General features: G+C 37.7%; 2 protein-coding genes across 2 annotated transcripts in view; both read right to left on the bottom strand.

Annotated features, from left to right (window-relative positions):
* The window catches only part of LOC106060300 (uncharacterized), a 30,354-nt gene extending 27,289 nt beyond the window's left edge, over positions 1-3,065 (bottom strand). Inside the window, exons 1-3 of the mRNA XM_056017669.1 lie at positions 2,840-3,065; positions 1,805-1,926; positions 412-515 (exon numbers count right to left, since the gene is read on the bottom strand). Of these exons, the coding sequence (XP_055873644.1) occupies positions 412-515; positions 1,805-1,926; positions 2,840-2,897 (284 nt within the window). The 5' untranslated portion in view covers positions 2,898-3,065. The remainder of the gene's footprint in view (positions 1-411; positions 516-1,804; positions 1,927-2,839) is intronic.
* Positions 3,066-7,126: 4,061 nt separating this feature from the next.
* The window catches only part of LOC106060301 (uncharacterized), a 35,906-nt gene continuing 19,776 nt past the window's right edge, over positions 7,127-23,256 (bottom strand). The window contains exons 12-20 of the mRNA XM_056016649.1: positions 21,529-21,712; positions 18,386-18,473; positions 16,697-16,747; positions 15,276-15,351; positions 14,555-14,658; positions 12,843-12,977; positions 10,596-10,691; positions 9,559-9,643; positions 7,127-7,266 (exon numbers count right to left, since the gene is read on the bottom strand). Of these exons, the coding sequence (XP_055872624.1) occupies positions 7,212-7,266; positions 9,559-9,643; positions 10,596-10,691; positions 12,843-12,977; positions 14,555-14,658; positions 15,276-15,351; positions 16,697-16,747; positions 18,386-18,473; positions 21,529-21,712 (874 nt within the window). The 3' untranslated portion in view covers positions 7,127-7,211. The remainder of the gene's footprint in view (positions 7,267-9,558; positions 9,644-10,595; positions 10,692-12,842; positions 12,978-14,554; positions 14,659-15,275; positions 15,352-16,696; positions 16,748-18,385; positions 18,474-21,528; positions 21,713-23,256) is intronic.

Below are 23,256 nucleotides of genomic sequence, written 5' to 3'. Positions count from 1 at the left end.
TCATGCAGCTTACTTGAAATTGTTGAAGACTAATTCGTTTTATCTAAATGTATTGGTTTGTCGAAACAATCATATCCATCCAAACAAGAGGTGTTTTACATTCACATATCCCTTAGTCTGTTTAACTGTTAGGGCACCACACGAGATCCTTTGACCGTCTTTCTCCACTATTCTCTGTTTTTTTTTATTCCTTGGATAGAATTTCAATGGCAGGGATGTCCGTATTTCTTTGTCTGCCTCTTCTTCTTTTTCCTGGTACTAAATGTATTGGTTTGTCGAAACAATCATATCCATTGTGTTCCTTCATCGCTTTTTAAAAATGTGTTAGATTTGCAATACATTCAGTCAAAGTTAAAAAAAAAATTGTACTGGACATAAATAATTCAGCTTTACAGTTTAATTAGCGCTTACAATAGTTCTGCTGGCAGAGGCGCTGTACTCTGTGACACTAAATGTTTTAAAATGAAACGATCCGGGCCACGTTTTTGCTCTGTCCTGTGATACAGCAAACTGACCTGCAGAGAAAGAAGAGAACTCATACTGTGATCGCCGTGGTCAAGCAACGCTTCAAAGCTTCAACGCTGTGTTCGGGGTGGAAACGGTCGTTAGTGGAGATAATTAGGCCAAAAGGGAAAAAACAACAAATCCGGTTGGGAGTTTTGGTTTTTGTAATGGTCACATGACACCCTTCTTGTTAACCGTTAATATCCTTACGTGCAGTAAAGCGAATTATGTCAAGATTGTTTCATATTTTAGCAAAGCCACTTTTGTATTTCACTTAAGTCTATATCTTCTTGGTACTAGAGTTTGTCATGGTGCTGAGCTTGTTCATTCATTATGCTGTCATTATAAGGTTGGTGAATCTCTAGTGCTTGTGAGAAAACAAATAATTTTACTACAATTTTGTTTTTCCACAGGATTACAGCAATAGTTTCTTTTTATCTGACTTATTTTCTGCTTCTTCTTTTTCAATTCTTTTGCATTTTGATTTCAATCTACGCATCGCTACACTGTTCAAGATAATTGTGATTTTTGAAGGACTTCGTAGGGGGCCAACTCGAGGTCATGCGAAAACTCCAGGGAACCAATTAGAACTTGTATGTGACTGGAGACTGGAAGCGTGATCGAGAGGCCTAGTGCGCTTGAACTTGGCTTGGCTTGGCTACCTCTGAAGGGGGCTCGAGGTTCGACACCCGACTCGGGCAGAGTTGTGTTTACTGAGCGCCTAAAGGCAGCACGGAAAACCAACACCTAGATACCTTCTCCCTCCCCCCCCCCAACTGGTCCACAAATGAGATTAACATTTGGACCAAAAGTGCTCTGAGCATGCTATATAAGCATGAAAGTAGCGCTATATAAAAGATATAATAATAATAATAATAATCTCTAGAACTTGGAACGTTGCTGTTGGTCCCTTTATAGATTCATCCAAATATAAGACCCTTAATTTTTTATTTATCGTTTAATATGTATAAGGAATTGACTTCTACTAGAAGCACTATATACGGATGTAGGGTATTTACGACAATTCTTTAAAGTCGCTCAAAGTGTTGCTTTTTTAAGAAAATATTATAAAATCATAAAACAATTTACTGGTATTGATGCGGCTATTTCGGTGGACCTACAGACCATTATCCCGAATACCCATAAAGTCTGTCCTCCCATGGCTTATGGCTTCTCTAAGACACGAAAAAAACAACAGATACATACAAAGTTCAAGAAACACTGGAAAAACAGTTCATGAATGCGGCGATTTTTGATCTGGGTTTTTCTCAACTTAGATATTAAGGGGAAAGAAACCCACCTCAGCTGCAGAAGAGTCTGTTACCATAAGAAAGGTAACTCTAGGGTTATAGGAGTCGTAGGATGGGAATCTCACGGTTGGAATCTGAATCAGAAATCGCTGACCACATGTAGTGCTGCCCTCTGTTGAAAAAGAATAGAATTTCACAAGCAAAATATATTTAATATTAATATTTATAATTATAATAATATATATATTTTAAAAAATCTCATGTACAGAAATTATCTATCTATCTACTATCTATCTATCTATCTATCTATCTATCTATCTATCTATCTATCTATCTATCTATCTATCTATCATCTATCTATCTATCTATCATCTATCTATCTATCTATCTATTTATATATATATATATATATATATATAATATATATTTATCTATGTATGTATGTATGTATGTATGTATCTATCTATCTATCTATCTATCTATCTATCATCTATCTATCTATCTATCTATCTATCTATCTATCTATCTATCTATCTATCATCAATATATCTATCTATAGATCTAGCTGGCTAAGTGTGAACAGGGAGGGTGGAATGTGCACATTTTGGTCAAGGGATGGCGTTACAAGTGATAATTATAAAAACACTGACTCATAAATTGCTACAGTTAGGAATAGCAAGTAATAGTTATTTCTAGTCCGTTACAGATAATCATAGTTAACTATACTTTAAAAAACTTCATACAGTTAGGTATAGTAAACTTTATGTTTTAAAGATGCTCTATTAGACCAAGACGTTACAGGGGCCAATGCGTGGAAAGAGAAGACAGAGACGTCCTCGTATAACTTGGCGCCACACCTTCATGGAGGAACTCAGAGCAGTGGACACCAGGATGGAGGAGGCTTCAGACTTTGCCAGTGACAGATATTTATAGAAACAGCTTGCCGCTTAAAACACCGAACGGCACGTGGAGGATCTAAGTTGTTAATTCTCAGTAAGTAAATACGACATTATACGAATAAAGTTAAAGACAGACAAAAAAAAAATAATTTCCACTTGCCAACTGTAATACAGTAACTATTATACCATAGGATATCTGTACTTGAAGTAATAGTGCAAGAAGTTGGTAAGTGACAACCCTCATTAGTTTATCTCTGAAAAGACATGAACATATTTGCCTTGGTCGTCAACTCTTACAAGCAAAGTTCGAAGTCAATGTGGTGAAACGGTATAAGCGAATGCCTCTCAGCCTCAAATTTTGTTTCTCAACTATTGGTGTCAGAAGTGGTTCATGTCACTATTACCGCTCTCTTAACCTGCATTAGAAAACCAAAAATAATATTATATTATAATGTGTTCCGTATAAGTTGAATGTCAGAAATTCCGTGCACTCTAAGCTAGCCCGTGCTTCTAATGCAGATAACACAGAAGATTCCCTGGAATAGAAATGCTGCTAGCAAAATCATTTTACCAAAGGACACAAAAATGCTATTGTTATCTCAGTAATTACATTTTTTAAACTTAATCTCCAGCTTGCCCCAAGTTGCATTGAGTTTGATCCTACTCCTATTTGCATTATCAATAAATAATATAATAAAACGTGGAACATAATTATTCAAATTAATTGGAGCCCACTTAAAGTAGAATAATAGTTCTATAAAAAACTTAAATTGTTAGAATAAAAATAACTATAACGAATTATATGTTGGGCTTGCATCTTATGATATAAAATATATAAATAGGTATATTTACTTTAGACTAGGGTAAAACCATTAGTAAAACCTCTAAATTGAGAAACACTCCAGGACAGATGACTTAAAAAGTAAAACACTGAACTATAACTTACAAATACAAAAACATAGCCTAGTAAAATGTTCAGAAAAACACAAAGATTTGCTAGGAATAAGTCGAACAAATGCTCCTTTTTTCCCCTAATGCTATTACAGCATAGAAATGGTTGCCTGAATCAGGCATGAAAATTATCGATCCAATGATTTTGGTCTCTAATTAATATGCACGACTAGATTAAAACATATACACGTACTTTCAGGTGTAACGTTTGCTACTTATAAGATAAGATAGGATCCTTGTGTTGTTTACGAGTAGAGAAACCCATAAAAAAAGAGAATCTTAACAATATATTTTATCTTATAAGATGTAATAAGAATAAAACTTGTCTTTGAGTCCATAGATGAATGAGCAGTGCAGTATTCATGTGACTACGCAGCCTCACCTGCTATGTCCGCCGTTGGTAGATTTAGATTATCTTTTCACCGTCTGCGTCTGTCCTCGGCAGCGGATTTTCCTTTGGTTTCAAATGTGTTTTCCGCGGGCTTTGTAAGTGACGTCCAGCTGTCTCGTTCTGAGGCCGCCTGCAACCAGGTGCTCTCTTCTAGGTCAGTGTAAAGCAAGTTGGTGCATAAACTGGTCTTTAAAGCGTTTTCGTTGGGTACCTCTGTTACTTTCACCACCTTACAGCTCACCAAAATAAGTAGACTACCTTCAGCATACATTTTGGGATTTTAAATTTCGGGATTTTTAGGGCACCTTTGAATTCACCCAACTCTAATGGGTAACTGACTTTAGCTGGGGAAAGTAAAGGCGGTTGGTCGTTGTGCTGGCCACATAACACCCTGCCCCTTAACAAGAAAAAAACAACATTATTTGCCCTATGGATCGCAAGGTCTGAAAGGGGCTTTTACTTTGGGAGGCGCGATGGCTGAGTGGTAAAAGTCTTGGCTTCCGAACCGTAGGGCACATCTGAGTCCACCCATCTCAAATGGGTATCTAGCATTAGTAGGGGAAAAGTAAAGCCCTTTAGCCATTGTGCTGGCTACATGACACCCTCCTTAACCAAGAACCACATAATAAACAGATTATCTTTACATCATCTGCCCTATGCCTATAAAAATGATTATTCTGTACTTTATCTTATAGTTTATAGATGGTTATTATAGACAAACTTTCAAATAACTACATGTTACCTTAGTTAAAGGAGGCGTTTTATGATTGTTTGAAATGTCCATTTCACGACAAGTGTAAGATCTAGTCTAGGTTTAATTAACCTAAATCTTTACGTATATTTTTTTTGTTATCAAATGAAAATGCCGAAAATTTCGTTTCGCTAAATAATGGAAGTGTTTGTGTTTTTCAGTACCTTTTAACGCGGTGACAAACGGTGTTTCAGCGCTTATAGATAAAAATAGATATAGAAAGAAACTACGCGTCTTAAAAATCACAGACTTTCTTTCCAAAAATGATATAAAATTGATCACTACGCCTATCCGTGTGTTTATCTAGGCTTGTTTGTTTAGAGACTTGAAATCTTTTAAGTCCTGCCCCGTGATTAAGTGTAACTTATGTCGTTTAATCTACGTAGACGGCGAAATTAAAATCTAAACCGACTACATGTCGACAATGGTTATTCCTGCGCTGGTTGTGGCAAAATATGTAGGTCACAGTTTGGAGCTGCGTAGCCACGGGAAATACTGCATTCCTCAATAAACCCTTTAGACTCGTGTGGTAGTCTAGCCTCTAAACACTAACATTGTAAATCCATTTTATATGCACTCGTAAAAAAGCTCAGCACTTTAAGGGTTAATCTTCCGACTCGAAGACGAGCCTTATTATTATGTTTAAGCTGTTCAATAGCGATGACTGAGAAGGATACGAGGAATAGAATGTCGAGATTCACGTCACAGATAGAGATGTTCCCACACTGTTCCCTGAGTGAAATAATGACCAAGCGTTCCATGAGATTCACGGGACATATCCTCAGACAAGACAAAACACGTCTAACCAAGTCTTCCATTACAAAGAGGCCAAAAAGAGAAAGCAATAGCAAGGCCATCCAGGGATAAAATGGCGTCGCACCTCCTTAGAAGACTTAAAATTCTTAGACAACTGTGGGTCAGTGGCGTGGCCTGGGTGTGTGTGTGGGGGGGGGGGTCTAAATTCGAAAGTTCCCCCCGGATCCCCTCTTAATGGGCCCCCCCAAACGAGTGTGCAGATTTTGTATTTTACATTAAATATTCATGTTGTTATATAAGCTAGTGACCCTGTTGCATGCATTCCAGACATATCAACTTTTCCCGTGCGGGGTTTCTCTCAGGGCGTAATCTGAGTTACATATTACTAAAGTATATATTTATTTTAAGTACATCATCCCATGTCATGATGTCGAATATCAAAATGCAGTCCCCTAACGAGGTCAAGCCCCCTGGACCCCCCAAACCCCCCATCTACTCCAGTGCAGTGGGTAAGAGTCTGTGGAACTTACATATGACCATCTCTTTAGGGAGCTTGTCGCCCTATGCGCCTTACAAAAGTCTAAGACTCAACTCAGCAACCATAAGAGATGTACACTTTTATAGAATGGACGTAATTCTTGAAATGTCATTACTTCTAACTGTTTACACACAAAAAAGACTATTTTCTCTATATTATTAACTTGTTATCACAGAACTATATATATTATACCTAGAGTGGAAAATGGATAGAAATTCCAATCCAATAATTATCATATATATATATATATATATATATATATTCATATATATATATATATATATATATATTCAAGATGTAAGGGAAGTAAGTCTTTGCTTGTCATCCATAGACATAAATAAATATAGACTGTAACTTCATGTAACTTGAAAACATGTATATCTGTTGAATTCGGATTTCCGAATTATGAAAAATTGCATGATCTTCATTCTTAGAGATTTAAAAAAAAACACTAATGAAAATAATGTAATACTTATATAGGTTATGGCTGAAATAGATATGAATACTTAACTTTTATACTGCTCATAAATGCTGTATAATAAAGTAGGAGGAGTTTGAAGTCCCAAATTTTCGTTTCATAAAACTCTTTAATCGGCCAGTCTGTATTTATTTATGTCTATGTTGTCATCTTAAAACTTACTTCCGTTCCTTCAAAAGAGAAGAGTACTTCCTACCCGTATCACTTGCTAATGTAGTCTGAAAGATAGGAACTGAACTTAAATGTGTGTCTCGGCCCAAGAGGCAGCGCAAAAGAAAAAAAATGCCCAAAAGATAACTGGAAATAACGCAATAGACCTATCTGATCTATAGGGCAGATGATGTAAAAGTCATCTGTTTCTGTGGCCTACGGTTAACGAGGGTGTCATGAGGCCAGCACAACGACCGACCGCCTTTATTTTCCCCAATTATTGCCATGTACCCATTAGAAGCTGGGTAGAGTAAGAGGCACCCAAAGATACCGAAATTAAAAATCCCAGGATTCGAACCCAGGACCTCGGTTTGGAAGCCAAGCGCTTTACCACTCAGCCACAGCTCCTACTTACAAAAGTGAAATGAATAAAATAAAAAACAATTCAATAACAATTTAGAAATGTTTATTTTTTTGACAAATCATTTTTTTCCATTAAAAAAACTGTACTGGACAGTGGTGTGACTACATTAAAACATTAAATTAGAAAAAATTCATAAAGTTTTCTAAAGCGTCTTCACCGTTTTCCTCTTCTTCTCTGTCGAAAAAAACAAACAAAAAAAATTATGAACTAATTTTTAAGACAAAAGGTTTTATGATGGAAAGAGCTGTACATTTACAAATATATCTCTGAATACTCTTAATTTTATTGACCTTTTCTATATCAATAAAAAGTAAGTATTGAACGCTAATTAAAAAAAATAATTATATTTACACCAAATAAACGTGTATATAGTTAGGGGCAATGAATAATTGTGCAAAGTTTCAACTTGATCCGAGAATGGGAAGTGGGAGAAATAAAGTGTACAACTAATTGTACCAGACAGACAAGGTGAACCAGCTTTGTTGAAAAGGAAGAAATGAAAACATGACATCACGAAACATTGACCACGTGATATAAGCGTAGCCAGGTTCATTTTGGTTGGTAAAGGGATTCGGTTTACGGGAAGGGGAGGGAACCTTATATATGCATATATGCTACCGACTAAGTTCGAAATGCGGGCATTGTCTAGAATGTCGGGCGGTTTAGGCAAAGTACGAACTGATTCTCCATTTCCTGCTTTGCCTAGGAATTCTAATTCTATGGAATGTCTAGTTCTGAGTCAAGCAAAGTTTTTTAAAAATGTCTTATTTAGAAATATATTTATTCATTAAATATATATGAGTGAAAAAAGAACAGCAACAAATAAACATCAGGATTTCTTTAGACTGAAAACACCTTTTAGATCCAAGTTATTATATTCCATGCTAAGTGCAATTTAAATTTTTAAATAAATATTTCTTTTAAATCTACAAAATCGTATTTTAAAATAATAATGTACATTTTTAAATATAAAATTCATTAGCTTCTTCTAGTAGACTAAAATTGTAAATTAAAGATTGAGCCTGTAAAACTGTCTACACGCAACAGTAAACGAAAATCAGTTATTCATTAACCTTTAAATGCTGCTCTGATTTTGAAATATTTTGCAAGTTTCTTCTTAAAAAATAAATAAATAAATGTTCTAATAGTTCTCTTAACTTCTATAATAAAAGGATAATTTTAAACAAATCTGCTAATAAAGCAAAATCGACATGTTCTGTTTTTACGCGTGTTTATTACATTTCCCACTTTTCCTATGTTCTTACTTATCTTATCTTATCTTATATAATACAGACGTCATGCATTCAGTCATGCATATTAACCAATGACTTAAATTCTGCCAAGTCACTGGTTTTCCTGGCTAGCTATTAATTATCTTATGTTGAGGAAAACGCCGTGACACCCACTGGGGCTTATCAGGCGCGTTCAAACCCATTGGATGACAATAAAAGAGGAAAACACTTCACCAACGAGAACAGAAAATAAAGACAAGACAATGTCAACATTAAAAACTAGGCTTACAAAGTATGTCATGAATCTAATTATTATGTTGTTTTTTTTTTTCAATGGCAAAAATATGTCTCTCAGATGAAAAATGAACTGCATCGAAGCCTTGTTGAACATGGTCAATTAACTATTTTCTACGATCGTCACAACTAAACGTGTTATTGACTTTATCAGTATCTAGTCACGTGATTCCTTCTTTGTAGTCGTATTAGCCTTAATTTACATACTAGACCTATAAGCTTTCGCCTTTCATACAACGCAATATGAAACATCTTTTGTATCCAATTTTCACCTGGTTTAATTCAGCTGTACAAAGAATGCACACTTAGACAGACGTAATGAAACAAACGCCACACTTGAAAGAACAGGACTAAATTATTTAGATTACTGGCGAATAGAAATAGCATTACAAGACATTTATATTAATAAAATTCTTTAAATCATCATTTTACACTTTGCCTAAAGCAGTAGCAGGAGGCCCGGTGGCTGAGAGGTAAAGCGCTTAGCTTCCAAACCGGGGACCGGGTTCGGATCCTGTTGAAGACTGGGATTTTTAATTCATCTTCGGGCGCCTATGGGAAAAGTAAAGGTGGTTGGTCGTTGTGCTGGCCACATGACACCCTCGTTAACCGCAGGCCACAAAAAAAAAACAGATGACCTTTACATCATCTGCCCAATAGACCACAAGGTCTGAAAGTGGAAACTTACAGCAGTTGTAGTCATTCTATAGAATGCCGGATTTCACACTTTGCAGGTAACAGGGAAAAAAAATTTAGGGAGTTAAGGGTTAATATTTATGGTATATCGGTTCTTACGTTGCTTTTATCAATCTACTGTCAATGAATTAACTCTCACAGTTCGTTTGTTGATCTTTAACAACAGTCCACGCTTTACACACACACAAAAAAGAAAAGAGAGTGGGGTGAGTTGTCGAGGTTTTTGAAAGTAAATTATACTTGCCCTTTGATGCAGCACTGCAAGAAGCAGACTGGACTGACCAACAGCAGTATCAGGAGAAAAAGTAGGTCAATGGGCTTTCCTTTCTCTAGAGGAAGAACAAAGAGAACATAGTACCTGATACTTAATGTATGATTATCATTGAATAATATATGATTATCATTTAATAATATGCTATGTAACTCTATTTCTCTTATTTCTCTTATTTATATTTCCTTTATTTCTCTTTTAAATATAGTAAAGATTAATTGATATTTGAACCCTCAATACAAGGAACTGAAACTACTGTTCATATAGTGTACTGTTATTTTATTTAAACACTTTGCCTTTAGCAAGTATCGTAAAAAAATATATATTTATTTTAACAAGCAAACTATACAGATATTATCCTAAACCTATTCAAAAGGTAAGAATATCGCCCATGAAAATATATGTATCAATAATGTACTAGTTATTTACCTTGTTGTATATGAAACAAGATAATTAATTACCAAAATGTAAAAATGTTTTGTTTTGTAAAATGTTTTACTTATTTCAGATGTTCCTTCAGAGTTGAAGATAATTACTTCCTAGTCCAAACCTCCCGCAGGACGACGGGGGATGGGAGCGGGAAGGGTTTGAACCCGGGACCATCGATAAGTCTGCACGACAGTCCAGTGCGCAAACCGCACGACCAGGTAGCCATCCAAGTGAATATTTTTGTTTATTGATTCATGTTTTATTAGGTACAATAAATAATTGTTTTAAGTATCAACTTGATTGAATAATACGTGAAGGAGAAATAGAGCTAACAATTATTTTAGGGGATTAAACCCAACAAATTTAGCCCGTATCTGTGAATACTGAAGTATTCGTTTCTATTAGACTAAATGTTGAGGACTAATATAACGATTAGTCTCGTTATACGCAATAATAATGTCTGCGGGAGGAGAGGGTTCTCAAGGCGGCTACCTCCGCGACATGAGCTGGGAACGTCACACGAGCATTAGCCTGATGTAATCTATGACTGACTAACACGTCCAGGATCATGCCTCACTGACCTGCACATTGACCAGTGACTCTCTCCAGGCAATCAGAACCACACTTGGCAAAGCACGAGAAATTACAAAGACGACCGTAAGCTCCATACCTGCACTCTGAGAAGAAAAGTCAATAGGGATTTCAATGAACCAGAGGCAGAACACGAACAGTCATGAAAACAATAGTGTTATCGCAGAACACGAACAATCATGAAAACAATAGTGTTATCACAGAACACGAACAGTCATGAAAACAAAAGTGTTATCACAGAAATCGAACAGTCATGAAAACAATAGTGTTATCACAGAACGCGAACAGTCATGAAAACAATAGTGTTATCACAGAACGCGAACAGTCATGAAAACAATAGTGTTATCACAGAACACGAACAGTCATGAAAACAATAGTGTTATCACAGACCTATATTCACATATATTTTCTACCTAACTTTCTCTATCTTTCTCTTTCTCCCTCCCCCTCTGTGTTCTCTTTCTCCCTCTCTCTCTCTCTCTCTCTCTTTCCATCTCATTCTCCCGTTCCCTTCCTCTATCTCACGATGACTTGTTTTACAAACTTATTTTAGCCCACTCTGTCTGTCTGTCTTTCTGTCTGTCTGGTACAGATTGTACGTGTTATTTCTCCCACACCCAAACTCGGATTCCCACGTGCGAATCATTAGAGCGAATCTTGATTAAAAATAAAAACACTAGTGATAGCTCGAGCCTTTTTATACAATAACAAATTTATTTTATTCACAATATTTAATTATAATATACATTTTTTCAAACCAATCGGACTGTATGTTCTAACAATATAGCTAACTAGGAATATTTATTTTATTTGTCATTTAAAGAAAAGAGTAAATGAAATCGGCCCAAATGGGGATCAAACCCAAGACATTCACCTTGACTACAAACATACTGCCTAGAACGTTTATTGATGTAGTATCAGAATATATTAATTATAACAATAAATACAAAATAAATGTCGACTTCATATCAAATTTTTTTTTAAAAATTCAACACACATTCGCACCATTCGACATCACTCAACGCTGCGCATCTGTACTTTCTTTCAACTTTTGACCAATATCTTTTCCACCCATAAAGAGGGGAGCTAATAGTAGGATCGAAAAAAAAAGTATTACCCTGACAGGTTCCTATTCATATCTTTAACTACCAAAATTGTATCGCGTTGTCATTTTTTTTGACCGTACACCAGTGTTTCCCAAACTCTATGGAACAATATGACCCTTATATAAATTTTGTAATGCTGAAAAAGCCTCGCCCACCCCACACTTTAATTTTATTAACAGAACATGAAAAATGGGTATTGAAAAAATCAGCATAGTTAATGAGGTATAATAAGTACCACTTCTTTGTCTTCCCGTACCCCTGGGGGTACGCCACCCCACTTTGAGAAACACTGCCGTACACAAATGTATAGCTCCTCCTTCGTTGTTGAAGATGAGCACATTTCTCATTTCCTATGAACTTGTAGATGTCTGTAAAGTCGAATCCTCGCTTTAAAAAGCTTTCCACACGCATGGCATGGATAAGTTGGATCTACTGCAGATAGGCCTTCTTCTTCTCTCAGCCTTTTGTAGGCCCTGCGTTCTTTTAGGCTGGTAAATCTTCTTGTATATTGAAACTCCGACGCTCAAGGCTTCACGCCATGAGGAACCATCGAGAGCTAGATGTTCGATTTATGAATTAATATCTCCAACCTAACATCTACCTGCCTCATCCCATAGTGTTCTATTTAAAAGGGGCTTCGTTCATATTCAGATTTGTTTAACTCCGTAATTATTTCCACGTTCAGACAGAATTCTTCATTTTTCACATTTATACATTCTACCCTGTTATGATTTAACTTCAATAACATTTTTATTTGTTTGTTTGTACCAGAAAACGTTACTTTTGGTATAGAATAGCAGGAGAATGAATGCTCTTTTTATATAACACAAATTAATGTTTATAAAAACCAAACATTAATTTAATTTAATGGGGTTAAATCAACGATGGTAGCGTTGATTAGGAGATAAAGAGTTTTGAAAAATATTGTCGGAAACTAAGGTTATATCTAATTTACTATTCTGATGGTACGTCATAGTTCAAGATTGTTACGACCCAGCCCAAAATTATCGCAGGACAGCAAACAGCGCTTAAATCCGTGACCATCTCGACGGCAGTCCAGAGCACATACTACTCGACCAGGCAGCCATCTACCCCCATGAGCCTACGACACCTTCAGTGTTAACCACTTACCCGTAGTGCAGCCGTGATCATTATCTTGCCATCCGTCGGCGCACTCCGTACACGCCCCTGTAAACCTGTCGCAGTCTGACAAACAGTTGGGGCACTGACCTAAACAGTTTTTTCCATAAGTACGCCATGGGCAGTCTGTAAAATAGGCCATTCGTTTGAGACATTTAAATTACGATAAACCTCCACTCCTCCCATTTTCGATATGTTTAAAAAGCGTGATATTTTGGGTTTTTGACACATCGGCACAATTTAAGCCATGTCCTGCCCTTTAACTAGCTTCTGCTATAGATGATACATAAATGAGGGAATCAATTAGGGACCTTTTCAGCTAGATCACCGATGCTGGCATACCGGAAGCAGGAAGATGGAGGAAAGAACTGCAGTCTCTGGTGATTTTAAATGTCCAAATTTCGACCTTGAATGTGCATCAAGGATTGGCCTCTTGAGTCACACGAGAAGATGCAAAGGGAAAAGATTCTCTCGAGGTGTAAAATGTAACAGGAAAGAATAACAACATGCCAAGAATGGTAGATATGCCTCGATTTCATTTTTTATATACCTTTAAGGAAGTCGTAATATGAAAAGTAAGACATTAAATTGTATTTAGTTTTACATGAGTATGCTATTGGACACAAGTCTGAAAAATAACTCACTCTGTCTGTCGGTCTGTCCGTCTGTTCTGTCTTTCTGGTAAAAAAGTTTCAAAACTTTATTTCTCCAATGTCTCGGATCAAGCTGAAGTTTTGCATAATTATCACTTTTACCTGACAAACCAATTAGCTACCTAACTACCGGCGATTAATTATTTTGTTTGGTATGTAAAACAAGGGAAAAAAATAGTGCTTGACTGATTTTATGAGTTATCGAGTCATCTTATGGATAGTCAGTTATCACGTTATTTTAGATAAAGTCAGGGACCCGGGCAGAGGACCCCAAGGCTTAAAAGCTTAACCCTGACACTCATCACCCTAAGAACTTAGCATGCCAGGCAGTTATCGCTAAGCATCCAAGGTACTTACGAGTCCCTTTTTCTTGCCACCCCAAATACAATTCCGAGGCCACACTTATCACCCCTAAACATTCATGTCCATGTACTTATTACATTAAAGTAAAAAAAAAAAAAGCAAAGTGCTACTTGCGACCTATGGGGTAGAGCAGGGGTTCTCAACCTATGGGTCGCGACCCCCTTAGGGGGTAGAGCAGGGGTTCTCAACCTATGAGTCGCGACCGCCTTAGGGGTCGATTGAAGATTTAGCCAGGGGTCGCCTAAGGCAATCAAAAATATGGATTGTTTTTGTCTATTCTTCTATTGCTGTGTGGGTGGGGGGTCGCGGCAGAGTGGGGGATTGTAAAAAAGGTGTCGCCAAGCTTAAAAGGTTGCGAACCAGGTTTTCACCAGCTAATGTCAGGTACTGGGTGGACTCAGGGGCACATTAAGTAAAATTCTCAGTCTTCACCAGGATTAGAACCCGGGATCCCCGGTTCGGAAGCCAAGCTTTTTACCACTCAGCCACTGCGCCTCCCTTAGTATCCCGATTTCTTATCATCCACAGAACTTACCGTCACAGTTATATCCCTTAGGTTCCCCTGTACATAGAATCCCTAGTACTTTCTGTCCTCACAAATTACCCCCACCCCATATACTTACAATCGCCAGTACTTACCACCTTAGGACTTATGTATTCCCAGTACCTACCAACTCAAAAACTTACTTTCAGGGCAGATAGTGTCTTTGAAACAATCTCCGGGCAAACTGTCACTACCAACACCCAGACATTGTTTCCCGTAGACATTTGGAACTGGTCTGTCACATAGCCTTTATAAAAAGAATTTACATAACAAATAAATTCGTATTTTGTAAACCAAATAATATACATATTTAAAATTTACTAAAATAAAGAAATCTAACGTAAGTTTTGTTGTTTGTTTAATATCGTTAATTACGTAAGTGTGTACACACGTACATACTTTTAAATATATATGTATATATATATATATATATATATAAGCATTTATATTTGTTCTCATGTAAAGTGTTCTAACTATTATTTTGCTTAAATGTGATGTGAAGGGTTAAATTCAAACAATCATTGGCCAGCTTTCTAGAGACAACTAAGAAATACAAAGTAAAAGACAACATCTGGTTCTCTCTTTTCTCTATCCCAAAAGCATTGACTATAGAAAAAATTGTCGGCAATTCTTCCCCAAAAACAAAAATGATTATAGGGTTTGAAAAGGCAGGCGACCCAAAGGCAGATCCTGAATGCGATGGATCGATGATGTGAAGGCAGATCTGCAACAGCTTTGGGTTAGGGCGTGGGGATGAAAGGCCCAGGACAGATCTGAATGGAAGGATGTGTTGAAGCAGGCCAGAGCCCTCCATCGGCTGTAGCGCCACTGGGATGGATGGATGGATGAGTTTGAAAAGTTTACCTTTGTCTATAAACCTTTTCATCTGTGCAGTTCCTGGAACAAGACCACTCCGACCAGAATCCCCAGTAACCATTTCCTACAAGTAAGAACACATATCAGAAGAGTGGCATTCGCATATAGCGATCATAACATCATTGCAAAGAACAAAGCAGCAGCCCGTTTAAGATAACATGCTTCATAGACACTAGACACCCTTAGCAATTATGTATCCAACATCACAAGACAAAGCCCCTACCTGGCACCCCTAAAGAAAGAAGAAGAGGGGGCGGTAAAGAAATATATGGCGAAAGATTCAGATGCCAAGCGAATGAATCTAGAATCGAGACGTCTGGAGGAAACTAGAGAAACTGGTTGGCGCCCCATGCCCCATACATGCAGAAATCATGAAAATAAAAGGCAAAAAAATCATATCATTTTTACAAATTACAACTCACTCTGTCTAGTAAAAAGTTTGAACACGTTATTTCTCCCATTCTCGGATCAAGTTAAACTTTTTACGATTATACATTGGCGATAACAATTAGTGAATCAAACAAAAAATACTCATTTAGTCAAATCATAATAAATTATTTTGTTTGAGTTCGACAAGGGACACAATTACTATAATATTCAGGCATATGGCTAAATATGTGTGGATTAAGTCCCCTTAGATAATTGTGCACTTGAAACTTGAAATAATTATTTATTGTATCTAAAAAAATCAATAAACAAAGTAAACAAACATAATTATTTGGGAAATAATTTCTACATCAATGAGATTATGGGCTGTAAATGTGGATTTATTCCCATTAGATAAGCTCTTTTAAAAAATGTTTTTATATTATGCTTGTTCATACACTAAAAATATACTTAAAGTTCACGTTGAACAAATAATAATACTTTTTTTTTTTTTTGGGGGGGGGGGGGGGTAAAGTGCCTGGCTTCTGAACCAAGGGCCCCAGGTTCGAAGTCTGTTGAAGACTGTTTTTTTTTTTTAATTTGGGATTTTATACGCCTCTGGGTGCCACCAGCTCTAACGGGTACCTTACATTAAAGTAAAGGCGGTTGTTCGTTGTGATGTCCACATAACACCCTCGTTAACCGTGGCCAAGAAAAAGATGAGACTAAGATGGACAGAACAACAACAAAACAAAATGCAAGGCTGACTATAGGGTAAAGGAACCAAGGATGGAGAAAAAGCCCATGACTTCTTAGCTGAGAGAAATGACCACACAAGAAACTGACCAAAGATGTCTCAAAATCTGAAATACAACTGGATTACAACACTGCTCCCAGGTTCCATTGAATAGAGGCATTTTTTTTATTAAAGCTTATATAAGGGAAACATCCCCATATTTACTGCCATATCGCTAAGTACTGCAAGATTTACATCCCTTCTTATATATAAAACAGAATTAATTAATCATGTAGTGAGGACTTACTTTGATCTTTAAGTGAGCAATCTTCATCTATTAGACCATCCATGTCATCATCTGAAACACAGAAAGCACATGAGTGTCTTTCTTTGTTTTTACAAAGCTTATATCAACTCACTCTGTCAGGTAAAAAGTTTGTACACGTTATTTTTTTCCACACACCTAATCTCGGATCAAGTTGAAATTTTGCACAATTTCTTTTACCAGACAACACAAAAATCAAATGAAAAAAAAAAAAAAATTAGTTAATTAAATATTGGTAATCAATTATTTTGTTTGGTTTCTTGAACAATGGAAAGAAGTTGTACTTGAATGATGAGGTGATATAAGTTGAATCAGCCACCATTATACCCTGTAGATCGACGCTTTAATAGCTTGAAACTAACAATACATAAATCCTTCTATTTTCATAAGCGACTTGCCGGCATAGTGGTTCGTGTATTGACTTCACGTGGTTAAGAAGCCCTCGAGTTCACCTTTTTTTTTTATAAACGCATATAAAAAGCGACCACGAGATCACACATTCTTTCTCCCTTTCCATCTTGTCGAGCTAAGTGATAGGATCATAGAAAATGGACCTCATTCACCAATCGTAAACAAACAACATTTAGTCACGTGATCTTATCGATAAAACAATGAAAAAAAAAAACCTGTCACGTGACAACCATCATGCATTAAACATGAGATCGTAAATGATATAGAAGAGATCGAGCACAACGTGGCTAAATGTTGTTTGTTTACGATTGGTGAATGAGGTCCATTGAGAACGCTTAGAGTATGAAATTGCGCTAAAGAAAACAACAATTGGTACATATATTTCTAATCGCACAGATTTTATATAGTTAGTCTAGATCTATTAAAAATTTAATTACATGGCTTATCCAAACTAAATTACAGCCTCGATTAGTAAAAGTTTTGTTTTAAATATTTTTCTTTTTTAAAAAACAAAGATAAACGTAATCTGTTAGCAGATAGTATAACAGCAAACACTTTTGTAATATATACCATCACGCTTATGCGTCTTTGCGGAACTCAAGGTCAAGGCTAGTCGCAAGAATGGGACGCTGGACGATCAGATGATCATGAACGCAAGGTCATTTTCGTGAGTTAGGTGAGGTCACAAAAAAGGCGGGAAAAAGATAGGTGAAGGCTAAAGATAGCGTGGGCGTGAAAGGAAGGTTCTAGAGGTTCTTGGGACGAGATTATAAAGGAAGTTGATGGTTTGGATTCTGACTATTCCTTCTCCTATGTGGCTAGCCATCCAAGGCTAACAGCACTTCCTGCTCGAAGCTTACTGGTTTAGACGCCAGCTGCTCGCCTTTGCCCCTTCAACTTTTAGTCATTTGGGGCGGAGTTGCCAAACTCGGGCACCCGGGGGAAATCCCCAGTAGGTTGGCAGCCGATGGGTTGATGATGCCACGGCCTAATCTTCCGCATAAATGAGGATCTGAGCCAAAGGTGAAGGCCAGGAAGTTGAACTGGTTTTTAGAGGCGATGTGAGATCCACGGCAATGGAAGCACTTTATAGGTAATAGGGCTCCGGAAACCATTACCGCTTTCAATGACAACAATCTCAGGGCTCCTGAAACCATTACCGCTTTCAATGATAACAATCTTCCGAACCATCGGAATACATTGCATAATAAAAAGAGTGTCATTGTCCAGTCTAAGCATTTCTTGAATACATGATGGTACCTTTATTGTTCATTGATTCCTCGTTGACTTTACCATCGCAGTCATTGTCAATGTTGTCGACTGCATGTCCCTTCCTGTCTTTGCACGACTGAAAAAACATAATGATTGGTTTATGGTTTTGAGATAGGAGGAAATGTACAGAACAATTCAACATTTAAAATAGATAACAGTTGTTTTACAAGTATTGTTGTTACCGTTTAATTCTCAAAAGAGTTGAGGCGAAGGCTCTTCGAATTCTAGGCGTGTAAGCCTGCTTGAACAAACCGTTCTGTCTGGAAGAGGTCCAAGGCAATGCCTATGTAAGACATTGCTATTTCCGACGTATCCGGCTCTCCGGGCGCATGGACTAGAATACGTGGCCGAAGTCCGAGCACACCGGGAACCCCCGCCATTTTCCTATGTTGAACCACGCTAACCGTGCAGGACTCGCCATTAATTTAACGGTCTCTTGAGGAACGGCGCATGCATTATCGACAGGGACGTGGAAGCTCTCTTTCAACTCCGCACCGTGCAATGGGAAAGCTCTCGCATTCCCTTGGACACTCCCACAGGAGTTTTGTTTTGCTATTCATTTAGCCTAATTACTTCCTCAAGTAATCATTTCCACCCGTGTACCAAGTTGAGGCAGAATAGCGTACCTAAGGAACATTTATGTCAAGCTTTATCAAGATTGGTCAAACGATTTTTATTTTTATTATTTTCATACCTACCTACATACATACAAACATACATACAAACATACTTACAAACATACATAAATACATACGTCTTAAATTTTGCTTTATATTATAGAGAACTGTAGATAATGATCTATTGCGTTATGGAATCCTGACTTCCAAAGCACAATTTTTTTTTAAATTACTTCTATTTAGCGCAAATTTCATGCTTATAGCAAGCTCAGAGTGATATGGTCCAATCTCTTTTGGGAGGGGATGGTTGGGTCTGGGAGAAAGATTGAGGCGCTCAGCAAATACAACACAGCTCTAGATGGGATTCGAACACCAGTCACTGAGCCACCCATCCTACTATCTTTGAGGCTGTGAATTTCTTCCTATAGAGAGACGTTAGCCAAGAGCCAAGGAAAAATTATGATATCTCTCCTCCGGTATTCGATTCGTGTGTTTGTGTGTGTGTGTTTTGTAACACGAATACCGGCATCGCTCGGGTACAATTGATTAAATTATTACGAAATGTAAAGACAAAAGACAACACTCTATTTGTATGCCCCAGGTTTTGTATCCGGCATCAATGGCAAAAACGCTCCTCAAAATATCAAATATTTTTCGGTCAGTGATACCTAAACTTCGGTATGCCGCCCATATCCGGCCTTCGAGACTTCATCCAACAGTGTGTATGTAGGCTGTAGAGCAGCGGTTCTCAACCTTTTTTTTTTTAGCTCGGCGACCCCTTTTACTATTCCCCACCATGTGGCGACCCCCCCCCCCAACCGTAAAATAATATTCTAAAGTAACTCCTCTTTGGATAATGTTATAAGAAACGTAATCATAATGTTATATCTGATAAGAATTGCACAAACTTTATAGGCCTATATAATTACGATATAATATGAAGTTATATTTTGACTAAAATATATTTCTGCTTTACAATTAAATGAAAAAAAAAATAAAAAGAAATTTCTTTTATTTACGTACTTTGTTTGAGATCCCTTTTTAAGAGTTGTTCCCTAATGAAAATAAATAATCTTCAATAACATGGACTTTAAAAACAATGGCGAAAGAATGAAATATTGTTACAATTCTCTCTCCTAATCAGGCCTTCTGTAAACACTGCTAAACACAACACAACACATCAAGAACTTGACAACAAGAGCTCAGGTTAATCTGGTACCGGTACTTTAATAATGAGTGAATAAGTAGATAACAGCCAATACTAGACAATTGGCAACAAACACATCAACAACTAAAATGTTACTCTGTACATCAACGTACAAAACTCTACTGTCTCTATCTCGTACATAACACTTGAGGACTCAACCAGGACCGACATCATAGCCAGACTAACAGTCCAGGTCTCCTTCGTGTCTTATCTTGAACCGCCGCCTTCTTACACACTGTGCCTCTAGTCCACGCAGGCTTTCGATCACATGACCATAACATTGGTCATATTTGCGTGTAACCGTAGTACTGTCCCTTCTCCATCGCCTGAGTTCACGTTTGTCAAGTGAACCTACAGTTAACCCTTTCGCGCCGCCAATAGGGTTATAACAATATCAACGAACATGCTTTTTAATTACATCACGACATGCGCGAATTTCACTTTAGAAATATTTATAATTTAAACTGTAAACCTATTTATTCTATGACAATAAAGTGTGTTAGAAATCATTCTGATTCATTTCTCTACAACAGCTCTTGGGGCTATCCTTGAACAACAGCAAAATGTGAACATTTCAAGTTTTACACTTTTAAAAATTTCATATTTCTTTTGGTCTTAGGCGACCCCTGCGAAATTGTCATTCGACCCCCATTGGGGTCTCGACCCCAAGAACCTCTGCCTTAGAGGAACAGTTCCATTGTATTTATTTTTTTTTTTTTTGCATGTCACACATATCTGTTGGAAGCGTGGTTTGGCTACCTATAAGGGGGCTAGAGGTTCGACACCCGACTCGGGCAGAGTTGCGTTTACTGAGCGCCTAAAGGCAGCACGGAAAACCAAAACTCCTAGATACCCTCTCCCCCCCCCCCCCCCACTGGTCCACAAATGAGATTGGACCAAAAGCGCTCTGAGCATTCTATAAGCATGAAAGTAGCGCTATATAAAAGCTTTAATAATCATCATTCATTGGCCTCCTTCAGTAATAGAACGACTATCGTTCATCTCAGAGCACACTTCCTCATGTGGCTGTGGAGCCCTATTTTGGAGAGACACTCCCGTCCACAGATAGCGCAGGTTAATGTGGCTTTTGATTCGGTGGTAGAGGAGCTGGCCGTTTTTCGGATTGTACGTTTTTCTTCCTGAGCTGAGACCCATGTATTTTCACTGTCCATAGCTTTCTTGGTCACTGTCTCTCTCCATCTGTTGCGGTCTAGAGCTATGTCTTCCCAATTGTCAGCATTGATGTTCACTATAATAATAATAATATCTCAAAAGTGGGCCATCTATGGCCTAGATTTCTTCCTTACCAAATCGTCGTGATCACTCAGGAACCCGCCAGGCTGCATGTAGGCGTACGTCTGGCCAAGTCCGTAGAAGTAACAGCCAAACACCTTCAGACGGGAACTGCTGATCACGTGCTCTTCGTCTGCTAGTTTCCCCGCCAGAACTTTCCAGTCGGCTCTTCCAAGCACCTCCTGAATTTGAAGAAACCTGATGAGCAGACACCGAATATTCACCCATCAAGAATTTCAAAATAAAGACATTCTGAAAAATTGAAATTCACAAAATGAGACATGACTGCCCTGGTCGTGTGGCTGCGCTCAGGACTAGTGCTCGATGGTCTGAGCCTTCCCGAGCTCAAAACCTGCCCCCTTCCATTCACTGGCGGATCCAGGGGGGGGGGCGGTAGGGGCGATCGCCCCCCCCCACTCGGCCGATCCCCCCCCCCCCGAAGGGGGGGGAGGACGAATTTTAGTATAGAATTCACACAATTTGTATACGAATTTATTACTTATGTTAGTAATATATACTAATTATTTATATTTCAACCTATTTTTAGATTATTTCGCCCCCCCCCTCTAGTATGTTGGCCGATTTGGTGGGGTCGGGAGGGGGCGATGGTATCAATCCCGCCCCCCCCCCCCACCCATACACTTTCGAGTGGGGGGGGCGGTCCAATTTATTTGTAGAAATCACAGCTTGCTAACAGAAACAATTAAATATATATATGGTTAAAACTTGTTATTAATATTTTAACCGATCTTTATATTATGTCGTTCCCTGTTTGCCGATTGGGGAGGGGGGCGAATACCTCTACTGCCTAAACCCTTTGAGTGGGGGGGGGGGCGGTCCTACTTTTATGGAGAAATCATAGTTTGTGTACAAAATTAATTCAATTAATATATAAATTTTATATTATGTCAATCCCCTTCTGGTATCTTGGCCGATTCGGTGGAGTTGGGGGGAGAGTGATTGCATGTACTGCCCTCCCACTCTAGCCCTCTGAGTGGGGGGGGGCGGTCCTATTTTTATGGAGAATCATAGTTTGTGAACAAAATTAGTTGAGTCGCCCCACCCCTATTCTTTAATGCCAAGTGCAATCTTTAGCAGAAATTATTAAAGGAGCGAGGATTAATCGTTTTCACTCTACCGCCCCTCTCATTTCCAGACATAGTTTATGTAATTTCACATGAATTTATCATAATTATTTTAAGAAAGTTAGAATTCAAACGAAATTTTTAGTATAAGAGTCATGATTGAGAAGATCTAAACCCAAATAATTCTAAACATAGTCGCCTTTTCCCAACCTTTACTCAATTCTGAAATTTTTCTAGTTAAATAAATTTGGGACTATAACTCACAATTTATACTTCAATTTTATTGAATATTATTTATCGAATAATTCTTTTTTCGGCGGCGATCCTCAAAGCCAAATCTAAATATGTGGGGTATCTTATCTTCTCAATGAACAAATCGGTTTTATTTGCAATGTATTAAGGGCCTATAAATTCATATTAGAATATTTTTCAAGTACAACATTATTCGAAAGGTCCTTTTTTAATAGTATGAAAAATGAGCTTTAGGTCAGAAGAATGCGTTTTTTCTATGAAGTATGCAAGAAAAGGATTTTGGCGTCCGAACCCACTGAATAATGAGCTGTAGTTGTCAGGAGAATGCGTTTCTGCAGTGAAGAAAACGCTTTTGCCGAACTCCATTGATAAATAATGAGCTGTAGATGTCAGGAGAATGGGTTT

The sequence above is a fragment of the Biomphalaria glabrata genome, chromosome 18 (genome assembly GCF_947242115.1).
Source record: "Biomphalaria glabrata chromosome 18, xgBioGlab47.1, whole genome shotgun sequence".
Classification (NCBI taxonomy): domain Eukaryota; kingdom Metazoa; phylum Mollusca; class Gastropoda; family Planorbidae; genus Biomphalaria; species Biomphalaria glabrata.
This window is presented reverse-complemented; position numbering and strand designations above follow the sequence as displayed.